Source organism: Corvus hawaiiensis, chromosome 9, assembly GCF_020740725.1.
Source record: "Corvus hawaiiensis isolate bCorHaw1 chromosome 9, bCorHaw1.pri.cur, whole genome shotgun sequence".
Lineage (NCBI taxonomy): Eukaryota > Metazoa > Chordata > Aves > Passeriformes > Corvidae > Corvus > Corvus hawaiiensis.
The window spans coordinates 7,709,926-7,722,013 of record NC_063221.1 but is presented as its reverse complement, the minus strand read 5'-3'; the positions used below and the strand labels follow the sequence as shown (position 1 = coordinate 7,722,013).

Here is a 12,088-nt window from a genome sequence, read left to right as displayed (position 1 = left end):
CAGCTACTACAAAGATAGAAATGGCTTTTGCTTGAAGAGCCTCAATTCCAACAGTTCTCTTTCCTTCAAGGAGAAACAAGAAAAACCCCCCAAGGCTTTTGTTGCACCAAAATCATCTCCTGGCATTTCTGACCAGCGCACATGTTGTTACAATTAGGACTGGACTCCCTGGCTCCGGCACAAGGGGAATGTTAAACCGGCACACTGGCACCCATCAAAACATTCGCGAACTTCCAAAGTGGAACTGACACCATGGTAGTGGTTTATATCACACGTCAGAGAAAGGCTTCATAACTGAGATCAAACAAGTTAACTCATGAGCTCCCTGGCTAGCAAGAGCAGCCTAATGCTGGGCTGCTATTGTTATTCCATACGGCTGTTTCACGTGGCTTCCAGCCAGTCCACTTCACTTTGCAGGCTCAGAAGTTAAAGAGAGAACTGGCCAGAACTTCAACAAGGGACTTGTAAGAGAACATAAACTGCTGATTGTAACAGCATCTTCCCTCTCAGGCAGAAACAGCACCAGCACTATGAGAATGGTACACAAGAATTTTTCAGCCTTTTAGCAATTTTGTTGCATATAAACTGACTCCCTTCTAGGAAACCTGTATTTTTAAGCAGTTGTAAAAAGATCTTTGGACTTGGAATTTTTTGCCATTTCCAGAGTTCAAACAATAATCTTACCTGTGACAACAAGGTGTAGAAATACTCTAATCACATTTTAGCCTACCACAGAACCACAAATTACATGCAACATGGTGTCTGTTTGATTTCTGTGTGATACCATTTGCAATTCAGCTCTTCTGTCACAAGCTCTTCTGCGTGTCTCCAACGAGCTGAACACAGCTGTAATGAGGAACAGACCTATCCTCTAGGACTTTTAATCTCTTGAGGAACAACTGGGGACAGCTGCAGAGAATGGAAACGACAATGGTATCATTAAATTATTACTGCACTTAACTGGTATCCTGTTCAGGATCCATCAGCAGGTCGCTACAAGGTGTCCTGCAACTGCAGACACAGCAAAGGAAGTCAGTCACAATTTTGCTCACAATATCATCAAATCTGCTTTTAGGTCAGGTCTTTCAGCAAATTAACAGGGAATGCAGTGTACCAGCAACAACAGAGCAATGCTTCATACGTATTTCTAGTACTACTATGGAGTTAGATTTTAACTCCAATTAGCCCAAATTATGAGCAGCTGCTCTAGGAAATATATTTATCCCACTTTCTCCCGTGTATGGAAGGCACCAGGAGAGATTTTCCACCATTGCCCTGAGGTAGTTAGTTGAAAAGATTCCTGCCAAGCTGTATCCTGCCATGTCTTTACTTCATACATTTCCATATTTTGGAACAGCCTTTTCTGAGGTTTTATTTTCACACAGTGGAAAGTTGCCAAAGGACATATCTGATTCTACCATTTATCATCTCCTGTGGAAAAAGTGTTGGATCCCTGTGTTAGTCTCAGATATCACAACTGAAAGTAAACACACTGCGTACAAGATGCACTGATTTATTAATAGAATAAAACTGAAATGTAGTGACATGTTTTTCCACTGTTAAAGCCAGAGACAATCAGTGTCCCATTTACAGACTCAGTGGCATCATTCAGCAACTCCTTCATACACTCAGACCAACACATCCAGGTCAGGTATTCCAGGAACCATTTCCACACTTCCCTATTACAAAGAGGTTAACAGGGAGTGCAGTCTCCATGGTTTGCAGCTGCAATCAGTCTATGGGAGATTTTCCTATGTTCTCTTTTAATTCCTGAGGCTTTCTCCACCTGGAATAGCTTTTTAAAGCCTTTCAACAGCAATAGAGCAAATCAGCTGAACTTTCGTGGGGTACTAACCTGCTCTTCAGGCAAGAAAATGCATTGAATGTTCTACAAAAATAGGCTCATTTCCAATATACTGTGGGGATTATTCATTACAAGATGTCTTATTGGCTAACTATGGCTAATTATTGGCACTTTGAGGCAACTATAACAGAGAAAATCTCTGCAATGGAACAGCTGTAAATGTAACACACTCTCTTTTGTGTGTTTCTACTTCTACATTCTGCAATGTCTTAAACTGTAACCCATCATTTTTGTTAAACCATAGCAGCTGTGATTTCATAGCTAATAGTGTTATCACTGTACAGCTTCATGATTCAGCATCATCTGAAAGGAACAGACGAAGTGATAAATATGAGGTATTACAACTGACTTTGCAGTTTGCCTCAATGTGCAAATTTCCTTTAAATCAGGAAAGAGCAACCTCTACAAAGGCAATTAAAGTAAGCACTTGGGTTTCACAGCAGGAGAAACGGTTGGAAACTAATCCCTTATGGATACAAAGGAAGACAAACATCCTATTGCAATTGTCAGAATGTGTTCTGAAGCAGACCAAGGTGTAATGTTTCCTCCTGTAGAAATCTTTCTCTTGCACACTGCTCAGAACAGGAACCTGTGATATCAAAAAGCTGAAAATCTTTGGACAAACCCTACTGTTCACTTCCAAGTGTTTCAGGAAGGTACAAAAGCCCATGAAGAGCTGGGCAGTAGAACATGAATGCACACCGGAATGATGATAGATGATGAACCCCAAATGAGTCTTGTGGAAAGAAAAGACCCTTTAAAATTTGAAAACAGTATAAAAGGAAAAGAGAAATGAACTGCATATTACTGGCACTGCTGAAGCCCAGATACAGCATACAGCCACAAGCCTGCAGAGAGTACCTCATCCATAACCACTGGCTTATCTGCATCCAGCAGTCAGGTAGCAGAACAAGCTGGGGAGCTTCCTGAAGTCACATTTACTGCCTGAGTTTGGCTGTCCATGTCGGAGAGGGATTTGGTCCTGGGGTTTTGAGACTGTTCAGAGACTGCAGGAGAAGCAGCAGCATGGTTGGCATGCTGGCTCTCCTGTCCCACAACACTGGGAGCAGGGTTCTCCTTGGCTGTCCCAGCATGGCTGTGTGACTGGCTGGATTGTCTCCCTGCTTCTGCCTCCTGCTGCTGCAGCATCCTCTCCACCTCAATCTCGAGCTCCAGATTCTCCTCATCTGCCTCCACGTCCAGCTGCTGCATTAACTCCTCCAGCTTCCTGGCCTTGCGGAGCTCGTTCTGCTGGATGATGGTGCACAGGTGCTCCGTGAGGTGCTCCTTGATCTCCGTCTTGTGCTGCAGGTCCAGCTTGGCTGCCACGTACTCGGACTCGGCCTTGTCATAGCGCTTCCTGCAAAACCAGCAGCATTTCTGGAGGGTTAATTCTCACAGCACCTCGCAACCTGACACAGGGACTTTAAGAATCCTTGGAATGCAACGTACTCTGCAATGCATTGTGCCAGCTGTTCATGACACACTGCCACATTAGCAAGAGTGAAGAAAATAAGAGTGAATTGATCAAAACTTCTCCAGACACCTGGGGCTCTGCTGTTGTGCATTCCAAGAGTTCACTTGCTCAGATTGAATCACAAACACCCATTTTTACTGCCTGTTTGAAGAGATGCATCACTAGCAGCAGAAAGAACCCATCAGAAATTGCAGTGTTTTCACACTTCTAATGAACACCCACTTAGTGAACTGAAACACCACAGAGCAGTTTGGTGTTTCTCTAACCCAACCTTCTCCCCACAGATACAGATGCTCGATGGAGCACGTTGACATTTGGATCATGTACTTTTCTGGCTACCCATATACATGTTCAGAAAATCAGGGGCAGCACAGACTGACACAGCACATGACCTCAATACAGATGTAGAATTTTATTGCAAGCATCCCTCCTGACACTCACCTCCTGCCAATTTGTACTTCCTGAGATGACAAATACAGCAAAAAGGGAATACTCTAAGTGTTAACTGAGTTAACACACAGAGAATATCTAGCACTTTAATGGCTGGTGTCCACATTAATGATGTATCTTTCACTACATCAGTAAACCTCTGTATTCTAATTCAAAGAAAGATAGATGCAGTCTTGCTCATCAGGAAAGGGAACACATAAAGGCTTATGAAGCACGACTACAGAGCACTCATAAAACTAGTATTAGTAAGGTGATTGAATAAAGAATCCAGAACTTTTATAAAACCAGATTCCAGTATCTGCTTAAACAAAGCAACAGAAAGATAGGAGAGGTCCTTTGCTTAGTGAAACACAAGGAAATAAGCCATAGAAAAGCCTTCCCAAATATGTTCTTTTATATAGTAACCACATGACTTTTACCCAGCTGAAAAGGCTATGTCTGCAGTGGGCAGAAGATGCCCACTTATGTTTCCCTCTCAAGAAAGTCAGGATTTCTCTGGGTCAGATACCTGAAGCAGCAAAACAAATGCTACGCTGGAAACATCTGCACAGCTAAACCTTTGGGCTGAATTCACACCTATCAGTCACATCATATTAACAAAAATTCTATTCCACAGCAATTGTCAAATGTTGCTAATTAGGTGTCTGCTCAGGACTATTTAATACTGCACTTTTTGACCAACTGAAATGCTTTGTGTTTTAGCCCTAGAACAAAAGGCAAGTACTAAGAAATTGCTTGAAAAGACTCCACCTAAAAGTAAATTTGCTTTGGCTCATAATGCATAAAATCTACAACACTGGAAGTATCTACCTCACATTTCCAAATCCCTCCCTCAAGAAAACACTTACTAAATTCATGAAAGTCATTAAGATTTTGGTGAAGTTTACCCACTTGTCCTAACAGCATCTCCTTTTGCTATTGTCATTAAATACTGCTTTCCTAATGTCAAGAGCTGCTTGTGCTCTTTAGCCAGTAAGCATGTCAAATAGATACATCATTACAAAACTTGGGTAAGAAGATTTCAGGAGAATTTAATGGCTTTAGAAACCAGATGAAACCTAAAATCTATTGAAGTGTTTTTTCTCTTGAGGACATGAAATTTTGTATTCACATGCAATCAGCTATGCTAACTACAGTTAATCTTAGACATTTCAAATGATAATTACACCAAAGAAATCTTAATTTTTTTAGCTACTGGTCCTATTTCTTTCAAGACTAATTACAATGTTTATTGGCCTGTGGTCATGGTATGGCATTAGTCAGAAGGAGAAATGAACATTTAACACATTGAATGGTGAACCAAAAACCGCGAGTGAGCATTTCTGCTTTATGAACCGGCTGCACAAACATGCTGCTGTTTATCTACTGATGTTGTGGTTTACCCACAGCTAATGTGGTGTTTCCATTAATTTCTTGCCTTTAAGGAACTCATCACAACTAGAGTGATTAAAGGCACATTGTGAAGGGTAAAAGCTTCCCTGTTCCTTCAATTTTTGGTCCTAGTTGCAAAAATACTTCAGCAGGATTATATGTTTTAAGCTTTATTGGTCCCATTGATTCCAGCAGGACCAGAGCCGTCCTAACAAGAAAATTTCCCTGAACAGGATTTTCATTTCAGGACTTCTCAAGAAAAACCTCTTTCCCCCTGAGAAGAAATAAACAACCTTGAAACAATAAAGCAGGGCTTATGGACAACTGCACACTTAAAGCAGGATCTATGTCTTGTGACAGCAGTCTCCAGTCAGAAAACCTGCTTCAGTTCCCAGATTCCGAAGGAAAAATTAGGAAATAAAAAGCATACTTTTACTTCCAGATCTGAAAGCCCCCCAGACTGTGACCACTTTAACTGCACATTATTACAGTGACATGACTTCATTAGTGCTTCAGTGAGAGGAAACAGCATTTTCCCTCCTCTCAGGCAGGGCTATTCCCATTCCCTCCTCCCTGTGTATCTCTTACCGGGCATAGGAGTAGTCCAGGCTGGCCTGGTCAATGCGGTTCCTCAGGATTCCGATGTCAGCAGACACCATGTCATCCAGAGCCTGCAGCTCCTTCTGAATCCTTTTCAGTTTCACTGTTTCAGCTTGAGTTCTTTTGGATCTGCAAAAGGAAGACGATTTTTTTTTTTTTTTAAATTTCCTTTTCAAGCCTCTCTTCTTGACATACTGGGCCCCATTTCATTTGCAGAGCAACTGACTTCTTTAGTACCTATTCAGAAGGTTTCTCCTTTACGGTGTAGGGCTTTTGATCTTTTTTAGCATCCACAGGGATCTAAAATGCCTACTATTAAAGGACTATGGCAAAATTACGTAATGACTATAATCAAAGTGCCTAAAATGGATTGTGTTTCTTCACTGTGGAAACACACAAGAAGCTGCTGTATCTAAGTAGTTCTCAGTGTAAGGAAACAGGAAATGGCCTGGGGGGAAAGCGAGAGGGGGAAGGGCTTTTAGCCCTGCAAATATCCCCTTTCAAAGAAGCTCAGTTAGTAGGGGCCAAAAAGTCACCTAACCTAAGCTTGATTTCCATTTTGTAAAATTATTCCCAAAAGGCCCAGCCAAATCCCAATGAAGTGAATGGAAAGTTTTACATCAAATACAAAGGATTTCAATCAAGCCTTATGTAACCTTTTTCAACTAGGTCTGTTCATTCCTAAGTCCTGAAAATGAAATGTTACTAACGGCAACAAGCTTTGATGGATTTAATTCCCAAGGAAGCTAAGTGACTTTCAACAAGCTTTTATACCGCATCACTTTGCCATCATTCATCACCACCAGCAAAATGATGCTTCTCAGCCACTGCTTTACACCCAAGGCAGGTACCTGAAAGCAAGACTAGGTGTGCAGACAGTGCCACCATCTCCCATTTGACCAGCTGATGCAAGTGGAGGAAAACAGACATCCTGTGGTATGGCTGTGAGCCTGAGTAAGGCCTTTGAGTGACAGAAGTAACTCCTTAGCTATCACCTTCAGTGTCTTTTCTCTCCTCAGGCTTTGCTTCCAGGAGGAAGAACCAAGCCTGGTGGCCACACCCATGTTTGATGTCCTACACTGACTCAGAATAAAGATGCTTGTGTTTTATCTCTGCCTGGCAAACGAAATTTTCAGGACTTTAGCAGAGTACAGGCTGTGTTCACCTGTGCTACCCAAGGGCTTTGATTGGCAGAACATAACACCAGCCTGGGAGAGCACTGCAAGCCTGAAAACTTCACATCACTGTCCTTGATTCAGTGTTATCAGCTGTTCCAACATCCCTCCCTACAAACTTTGCCTTCCCTGTAGTCTTAAACTACCTTGGTGGACAACACCGTACAATGCCTTAAAGCCTGGTCTCCTGAAGAGCAAGAGCTAACAACTGTGAAAGTATGTACATTTCTATAATTTCTAGTCATCCAGTGGTAAAACAGTACCTTCTTAAAGCTGATCATCTTCTCTTTTCAACATTTTTCACATGCTAGTGAGCCGAAAGTCTAAACAAAAATAGCTGTAGTTTCTTCTCATAGGTTATGAATCACATAAACTTCCCTTTTATCCAGCAAAACCAAATCAGGACCAGAACAGGGACGAGCATCTGAGCACCCCAACTTCCAAATATGACCTCACTAACAAATTCAAGTACTTCAGCTAATCCTCAAGTTGTGTATTAACTTTTCCATCTGTACACAGAGCTGCAGCTTTGGAAGTGTGAAAAGCTTAGTCACAACTTCTTAGCCAGCATTTATCGAATGGAAATGTCCATCACAGCTGCTCACAGAGCACAGAGAGAAGGAAAAAGTGAAATTTAAATCAAGATATGTAACTGGTTGCAGATGAAGAGTAACCCCTTCGCCAGGCTCAGCCCCCACCTCTCAGCAATAGCTCTGGCCAGGAGTGCCTTCTTGCGTTTATTCTTCTCTTCTATCAGACGCTGCTCTTGCTGGAGGATTTCCCATCGGGATTTTTCCTGTCTGCTCATAGACAAGAACATAAAAATTAATAGAAAGTTCATTTCTCTCCCTGCTCCCCATATTCTAACACAAATATTCACTGTCATATATTCTGGAGCAAACTCTTAAAGTCGAAGGAAAAACAAACACGTTTTGGTTCTGAGGAAAGAAGAACCATGTGCAAGAAGCCATTCAGACCAATAAAACACTTCCAGATGAAACCTGCTGATCAGAACTAAAATCTGCATAACCAAATAAGCTGCATGGAGCACTTTTTCAGAAATGGATGGAATTTTTCATTTAAAGGATGTGCTTCCCTATCAGGCAGAAGCAGTTTCAAGTTTGTTACTGGCTGCTACAAGTCACCATCTGCTCAGTCTGCCAACACAGCCTCTTGTTTGGAAATGTTTTTTTCCGTAAAACAGATTCTTTCACAGGTCTGCTTTACAATACAGCTGAATGATACAAATGAAATGGATACAAATGAAAGGCTAGTAAGAGTTAAAATGACAATGAGCAACAAGGAAGAACAAGAATTTGCTTTTGCCACCAGGGAAGGACTGATATTGATTCCATTTCCTAGGCTACATCTCCTAAGAGATATAACCATCCCAAAAGATGGAAGGCCAGGCCTCAGGTGAGGGGGCACAACCTGTGTCAACACAACCAGGCAGGATTTAGGAGAAACAAAGAACTGCTTTGCTGCTTTCACCACACTCTGTTCTTCATGCCCTCTTTCAGGGAGCCTGAACTGAAAAATACCCTAATAACTCAGCTGTTAACAAACATTTCTGCACATCTCTTCAGATTTGTCCTCATCACCCTATTCCTAAAACCTCACACATAGAAATACTTTTAGTAAGATTTAAATTCAAGCATCCAGGCTGAGATGAATCCAGCAGAATCAGGAGGTGACTGCTGCAGCTAAATGTCATTTGCTTTCCACGGTGAGAAAAAATTCTCTGCAAAGCTCCCGAATCAAACAGTGTCTGTGCTTTTCTCACCACAGAAATGAGATGAACAGCCAGTACTACTGCTGAGCTGCATCCACTGGAGGAATTTGACTTCTCAAAGTGCTGCTATCCTGGTGTAGGGACCGCAGGCAGGTGATCCCAGCCCGCAGCTGGGCAGGGAAATTACAGGCAGCACAACCATCAGCCACAGCCTCTCAAGGCTCATCCCTGCAAAACAGAACCTCCTGGATCCTTTTGAGTCTAGAATTTGAGGGGAGCCACGAGCTGCTTCTCCATACAGATGCTGCCACATAGAAAAGGGAATGATTTTATCTCTCAAAGCTTCCTATCAGACACAGAAAAGTTTACTTCACAATGAAACAATGAATCAATACAGAATAACAAACCCCACCCCTTGATTTTACCGACTTACTAACAATTCCACTTTCTTTCTCTCCACTTGGGTGTTGGGCTTTGCAGGGCGGGGCTGGGCACTTTCCCTGCCATTACAAGACTCTCCCGGTGTCATTCCCTCCTGCTGCTCTTGGCTGTCACTTTGCCTTTGATCCCCAGCGGCAGGAGGACAAGGTGTTGGCCCGGGCTGCTGCGGGTGACAGGGCTTGGGTTGTGGTGCAGAAAGCAACTGCTCTGGAGTGACACGGGCTGCTTCTCCCTGCAGTCCCAGCTTCTGGCATTGCTGCTTGAGGGCTTTTTCCCGTTGCAACTGCTTCCGAGTCTTGGTCACAGCCTGGGGGTGAGGCTGCTGCTGCTGCTGCTGCTGCAGCGGCTCCGAGGGCTCGTACAAATCTGTCAGTGGAGAAACAGGATTTAAAAAAATCTCAGTATCAAAGACAGACTCTGACAAAGCTGTGCTGGGCAAGCAAAAACCAAAATAAGGAAAACCCAAGCCAGGGTGTCACGGGAAGGCAATGTGGGGGAAACCTCAGGAGCCTGGAAAAGTTTTGTTAGCCTAAGAATCAGGAATTTTCAAGGATACCAGTATCCCTAAATGAGGAGAGGGAGGAATAAGAGGCCTGGACTGCAGGCCTAAAAGAGAAACCATAGGCAGGAATGAGGTGACTCTTGGGATAATCATGGAGAGGCAGATCAAGGGCTAAGGAAGGGTCCCTGCCAGCCTGGTGGGCAAACTGAGGTAATAAAGTGAAGAATGGGGAAGAACGAGGTAACATGCGGGCAAAGAGGAGGCTGGAAGCATGAGTGGGGTATCAGGCAGAGATGTGGGTGCAGGACAAGGGGTTGGAGAGGCTGGGATGTTTGTGGGAGAAGTTGCAGGTGGATGAGGAGAGCAGGAGGAGATGCAGCTGGATGGGAGAGACCGAGGGGCTGCCTGGGAAAGGGCAAGCGTTTGATGCGGGGATGGACAGAGGGGTGTAGGGGCTGGGGAGAGGGATAGAGGTGTGAATGGAGGGGCTGAGGGAAGGGTTAGAAACGTGGATGGAGCGGCTGAGAGGAGGGACAGAGATATGGATGGAGGGGCTGAAGAGCAGGACAGAGCGGTGGGTGGAGCGGCTGCGGAGATGGGGTGCTGAGGAGCAATGGGAGGCAGGTGCAGCTGCGGGGGCTGACGGGGTGCCGAGGCCCAGAGTCTTCCTCCGCGCCGCTCCCGGCCCCGCTGTCCCCACTCCCCGGGCGCTCCCGGCGCGGCGCGGTCCGTACCTGGGCGCTGTCCCCGCAGCCGCCGCAGCTCCTCCTGCGAGAAGCCGGCCCAGGTCTCGGCCATGGCGCTCCCTCCTCCCGCCGCGCAGGCCCCGCGGCTGCCCCGCCACCGCCGCGCCACCGCCGCAGGCGAACGCCGCGGACAGCCCGGCCGGGGGCCTTGCGCCGCGGCGGCGGCGGGGCGGGGCGGGCAAGATGGTGGCCTGAGGGGACAAGGGGGAGAGGGCTCGGTCCGTGTGGGGCCTGAGGGGTCCGGAAATCGCCCGTGCTCCGGGGAAAGCTGCCCTCGTGGGCACATCCCGGGACTCCTGAGAACCTCGTGCCGTAAAGAATCACAGAGCCAATTAGGCTGGAAAAGACTTCTGAGCTCATCGGGTCCATCCTGTGACCGTACAGGGCTCACTGGGTCCCGGCTAATGGGGCTTAAATGGAGAGGGGAAGCCGCTCCCGAAAAAAGCATACAAACTTCAAGGAATACCACACGTATCCCCATGTAATTTATAATTCGTAATTAAGTAGTTGTAAGAGTAGGTGAGATCCTGCTCCAGCATGTCTAGTAAGTTACAGTGACAACACTGTGAGGAAATCAGGGAATCCCTGAATGCTTTGGGCTGGAAGGGACCTTAAAGTTCAACCAGTTGCAAACCCCTGTGATGGGCAGGGATATCTTCCACTAGACGAGGTTGCTCCAAGCCCTGTCCAGCCTAGCCTTGAACATTTCCAGGGCTGGAGCATCCACAGCTTCTCTGGGCAATCTGTGTCAGTGCCTCACCATCCTCACAGGGAAGAACTTCTTCCTAATATCTAAACTCAATCTCTCCTCCTTTAGTTTAAAACCATTCCCTCTTGCTCCATCACAATCTGCCCATGTAAAAAGTCACTCTCCCTCTTTTTCTATAAGCTCCCTTTAAGCACTGAAGACCATCACGGAAAAGTATTATTTTGCCCATACTGATGTTTTTTAAGATCTGCTTTGACCATTGTGCACAAGAGTACACACACTCACTCTCACCCTTAGGTATAAACTGAAAAGACCCCACAACCTACAGCATTATCCCTCAGTATCCACAAAAATAAACATTTTCGTGTCCATCCCAAGCTCTTGTGGCTGCTGTAAGCCTGGCAGAGGCCCTAAGGACAAGTTCACCTCCCACTGGGAAAGAGCCGGCGGGAGCACAAAGGCACGAGCCCCAGGCTTAGCTGCAGCAGCCCAGGGGAGGCTTAAATAATACATCATGGGCAGTAAACAGGAATGTTTTCAGTGCCTCACCACGTCCCTGCCCGGCTCCAATCTGTAAGGGATTAGTCAAACTCCGAAGCACTGCTGCCTCCCTGAGCAACCCCTTAACTCCACGGCTGTGTAGGACTCTGCGACTCACGCGGCCGCACTTCCAGCAGCTCCCGTGACTAACGCATCCCATAAATACCACTTGGAGGGGAAGCAGCCCTGAGCTGGCAGGCGTTAAGCATTTCTGATCCGATTTGAGTGCCTTGGGGGAACAGGAGTGTCACCATTTTTCACCTGCAGCTTAGCTGTAGGACTTGGTGCCAAGCAGAGATGCTGATCCAGCAGAGGAGAAGGAGAGCATGGTCATCTCATCCAGGAAGTCCTTCCTGGGTAAGCCTGGGGCAGAGGGATGCTGAGCAGCCCTTCACACAGGATTTTGGCTTCTCTGGGAAACCTGACTGAGCACAGAAGAGATCTGAATGGGAACCATAATCCAACCTTGACTCAAACGCTC

General features: G+C 45.5%; 1 protein-coding gene across 5 annotated transcripts; it reads right to left on the bottom strand.

The window, feature by feature from the left end:
• Positions 1 to 1,497: 1,497 nt before the first annotated feature.
• GORAB (golgin, RAB6 interacting) lies at positions 1,498 to 10,437 on the bottom strand. Of its 5 annotated transcripts, none has more exons than XM_048313286.1 (5): positions 10,347 to 10,437; positions 9,095 to 9,476; positions 7,636 to 7,737; positions 5,751 to 5,891; positions 1,498 to 3,224 (listed from the first exon to the last, which is right to left on the bottom strand). In XM_048313286.1, exons 1-5 carry the CDS (start codon positions 10,408 to 10,410, stop codon positions 2,762 to 2,764), a joined length of 1,152 nt encoding a protein of 383 aa, XP_048169243.1. In that variant the 5' UTR covers positions 10,411 to 10,437; the 3' UTR covers positions 1,498 to 2,761. The 5 variants fall into 5 exon arrangements, with proteins under 5 accessions (XP_048169243.1, XP_048169244.1, XP_048169246.1 ...); XM_048313287.1 differs by having other exon boundaries at positions 9,107 to 9,476; XM_048313289.1 differs by lacking the exon at positions 10,347 to 10,437 and having other exon boundaries at positions 9,103 to 9,189.
• Positions 10,438 to 12,088: the final 1,651 nt, after the last annotated feature.

Bases quoted from the DNA above. Each gene is read 5' to 3' on its own strand.
- GORAB (XM_048313286.1), bottom strand. From the start codon at position 10,410: ATGGCCGAGACCTGGGCCGGCTTCTCGCAGGAGGAGCTGCGGCGGCTG. The intron at 5,892-7,635 runs GTGGGGGCTGAG...TTCCTTTTGCAG, and splicing joins GCCAGAGCTATTGCTGAGAG to ATCCAAAAGAACTCAAGCTG. The intron at 3,225-5,750 runs GTAAGAGATACA...CTGGTTTTGCAG, and splicing joins CTGGACTACTCCTATGCCCG to GAAGCGCTATGACAAGGCCG.